We start from the raw sequence: 2,878 nt of genomic DNA on the forward strand, positions 1-2,878 counted from the left end.
GAACGTCGGAGCTGTCACAAACCAGCTCCATGTCTCCAGTGCAGAAGAGCAAAGCTGACTGCTCAGCAGCACACGGGCAGAGGTGCTGCTCCTCACCCCAGTCAGCCAGCACAAAGCAGAGGAAGGAAATGCATCTCAGTTGGGGGTGTTGTTGTGAAAAGTGGAGTGGCTACGCTCAGAGGAGTCTGTCCTAAATTTAATCTTTCCTTTCCTTTTTTGAGCAGTGATGCCACGTCAAGACACCGCAAATGTCCAACAGCAGCTCCATCACGCAGTTCCTCCTCCTGCCATTTGCAGACACGTGGGAGTTGCAGCTCTTGACCTTCTGGGTCTTCCTGGGCATCTACCTGGCTGCCCTCCTGGCCAACGGACTCATCATCACCACCATAGCCTTTGACCACCACCTTCACACCCCCATGTACTTCTTCCTCCTCAACCTCGCTGTTCTTGACCTGGGCTCCCTCTCCACCACTCTCCCCAAAGCCATGGCCAATGCCCTGTGGGACACCAGGGCCATCTCCTACTCAGGATGTGCTGCTCAGGTCTTTCTGTTAGTCTTGGTGATCTCATCAGAGTTTTCTGTTCTCACAGTCATGGCCTACGACCGCTACGTTGCCATCTGCAAACCCCTGCACTACGGGACCCTCCTGGGCAGCAGAGCTTGTGTCCACATGGCAGCAGCTGCCTGGGGCAGTGGGTTTCTCAATGCTCTGCTGCACACGGCCAATACATTTTCACTGCCCCTCTGCCAGGGCAATGCTCTGGACCAGTTCTTCTGTGAAATCCCCCAGATCCTCAAGCTCTCCTGCTCAGACACCTACCTCAGGGAGGCTGGGCTACTTGTGGTTGGTGTCTGTTTGCTCTGGGTTTGTTTTGTGTTCATTGTGGTGTCCTACATGCAGATCTTCAGGGCCGTGCTGAGGATCCCCTCGGAGCAGGGACGCCACAAAGCCTTTTCCACCTGCCTCCCTCACCTGGCCGTGGTCTCCCTGTTCATCAGCACTGCCGTGTTTGCTCACCTGAAGCCCCCCTCCATTTGCTTTCCATCCCTGGATCTGGTGGTGGCAGTTCTGTACTCGGTGGTGCCTCCAGCAGTGAACCCCCTCATCTACAGCATGAGGAACAATGAAATCAAAGATGCCCTATTGAAACTGATGACTGGATGCTTTTTCTGAAGCAATAAACTGCCCATCTTCTCCTGCATAGCATTTATACTGTAGCACATTGCCTGCCCAGCCTGTCTTTTGCACTTTTTATTGTTGGTGGTGTTTTAGTTATCTGTGATCATGTTGTCATCCTTTTTCTCATTTACTGGCTGGTTTTCTTTTCTGACTGAGTTGCTGTGTGAATGAAGACCGGAGTTCTCTGTGTGCTTAAATGAAATAAAGGGCCCTTCAGTGACTTTTTTCACCTGAAATCCTTCCCCGAAGGTCTTTTTAGAGTTGCAGGGACAGTTCCAGTGTGGAGAGGTTGAAGAGAAAAGAGTCCTGGCATGGCAGGACTGCCAGGGAGCACCAGCACTTGGTCTTTGCAGAGCTACTCTCTTTTCGCTTCCACGTTCTCCTCCTGAGCCCCTGTGGTGGTGTAAGGCCTGAGTGCTCTGGCAGCTTGGTCACAGAGCTGCCATGTGGCTCTCTGGGCAGCTCACAGCTTTCCTGAGCGTTTCTCAGAACCCCACTTAACACTAAACTTTGTGATCATGGTGAAGGCATTGAGCAGGGATGTGAGGATGTTGTAGAAAGTGGGGTTTGTCTGACTATCCCAGGAGGGCTGTTGTGAGCATCACATGGATCAGGATCAGAGTGTTGTTGAAAACAGTGACACTAGTGAGGGGAGACAAAGAGTTGGAGAGGCCTTCTGCCTGCCTGCGCTGGGCAGTAGATTTGCCCAAGGGTGGCAGCTCTGACGCACACCCAGGATGCCAGCACGGGCAGGACGGGGAGAGCTGGACCTAAAAAGCGGGTTATGGAAGCAAAGAGCCGGAGTGTCACAGTGTAACTGCAGGAGCCCTCCAGCAACGGGGTGAAATCACAGCAGCGGCCCGGTACCCCCAGGGCCACCAAACTGTATCAGGGACAAGAATGAAACGATTCCTGCAGATGACAGCAATGCCCCTCGCCAAGGTGGAGCTGCCTGCTGGAGACACACCTTCCAGCTCATGGGTCTTGCAGAGAGCAGTGGGTGGCACACAGCCCAGTGCTGCTGGCAGGGTTTGGCTCCCAGCAAGGACCACGCAGCGCATGCAAAAGGGGCGGGAAATGCTGTAACACCACTGTGAGCACAGATGGTGCTGTTCCCGCTCAGAAACCTGAGCAGCAGCCAGGACAGGGTGGGAGATCTGTAGCTGGTCTCCAGAGAGGACACATTCCCCAGGAAGAAGTCCACAGAGTGTTACGGCTACTGGTTGGCCACCACTTGCACAATGATGCTGGTCCTCCCAACCACAACCGAGGGCAAGTCATGAGAGAGGCAGAGGGACTGACGTGTAGCAGATCTCCAGGGTGGACAAGTTCCTCAGGAAGAAATATGTGGAGCAGTGGAGGTTTGAGTCCACAATTGTGATGAGTGCAATCCCACTATTCCCGGTGAGGACCACAAAGTAGATAACAAGGAATACTGGGAAGCGCAGACCCTGCAGGCTGGAGTGCTCAGAACATCCCAGAAGAATGAAGCCAGATCTAACAGTGTGATTCTCCAAGCCTTTTCTTTGGGGCATTTTCCCTAGAAACAGCAATCCAAACCACCAGCTCTCAGAGGATGCTGATGGCCTGTCCACCATCACCCACACTTCACGCCTAGGGAAAGACTACAAACACCAGCATCCACGGGATTGCAGGGTTAGGCAAGCTTGGCCAAGAGCTGCAGGAACGTTTGGAAA

At 53.5% G+C, this 2,878-nt stretch overlaps 1 protein-coding gene across 1 annotated transcript; it reads left to right on the forward strand.

Annotated features, from left to right (window-relative positions):
* Positions 1-248: 248 nt before the first annotated feature.
* Positions 249-1,175, forward strand: LOC147412923 (olfactory receptor 14C36-like). Its single transcript, XM_086480799.1, has one exon. It carries the CDS (start codon positions 249-251, stop codon positions 1,173-1,175), a length of 927 nt encoding a protein of 308 aa, XP_086336925.1.
* Positions 1,176-2,878: the final 1,703 nt, after the last annotated feature.

The sequence above is a fragment of the Leptosomus discolor genome, unplaced genomic scaffold (genome assembly GCF_034619465.1).
Source record: "Leptosomus discolor isolate bLepDis1 unplaced genomic scaffold, bLepDis1.hap2 HAP2_SCAFFOLD_35, whole genome shotgun sequence".
In the NCBI taxonomy this organism is placed as follows: domain Eukaryota; kingdom Metazoa; phylum Chordata; class Aves; order Leptosomiformes; family Leptosomidae; genus Leptosomus; species Leptosomus discolor.

What these genes read in the sequence shown, in the direction of transcription:
- LOC147412923 (XM_086480799.1), top strand. Translation starts at nt 249, where the DNA reads ATGTCCAACAGCAGCTCCATCACGCAGTTCCTCCTCCTGCCATTTGCA.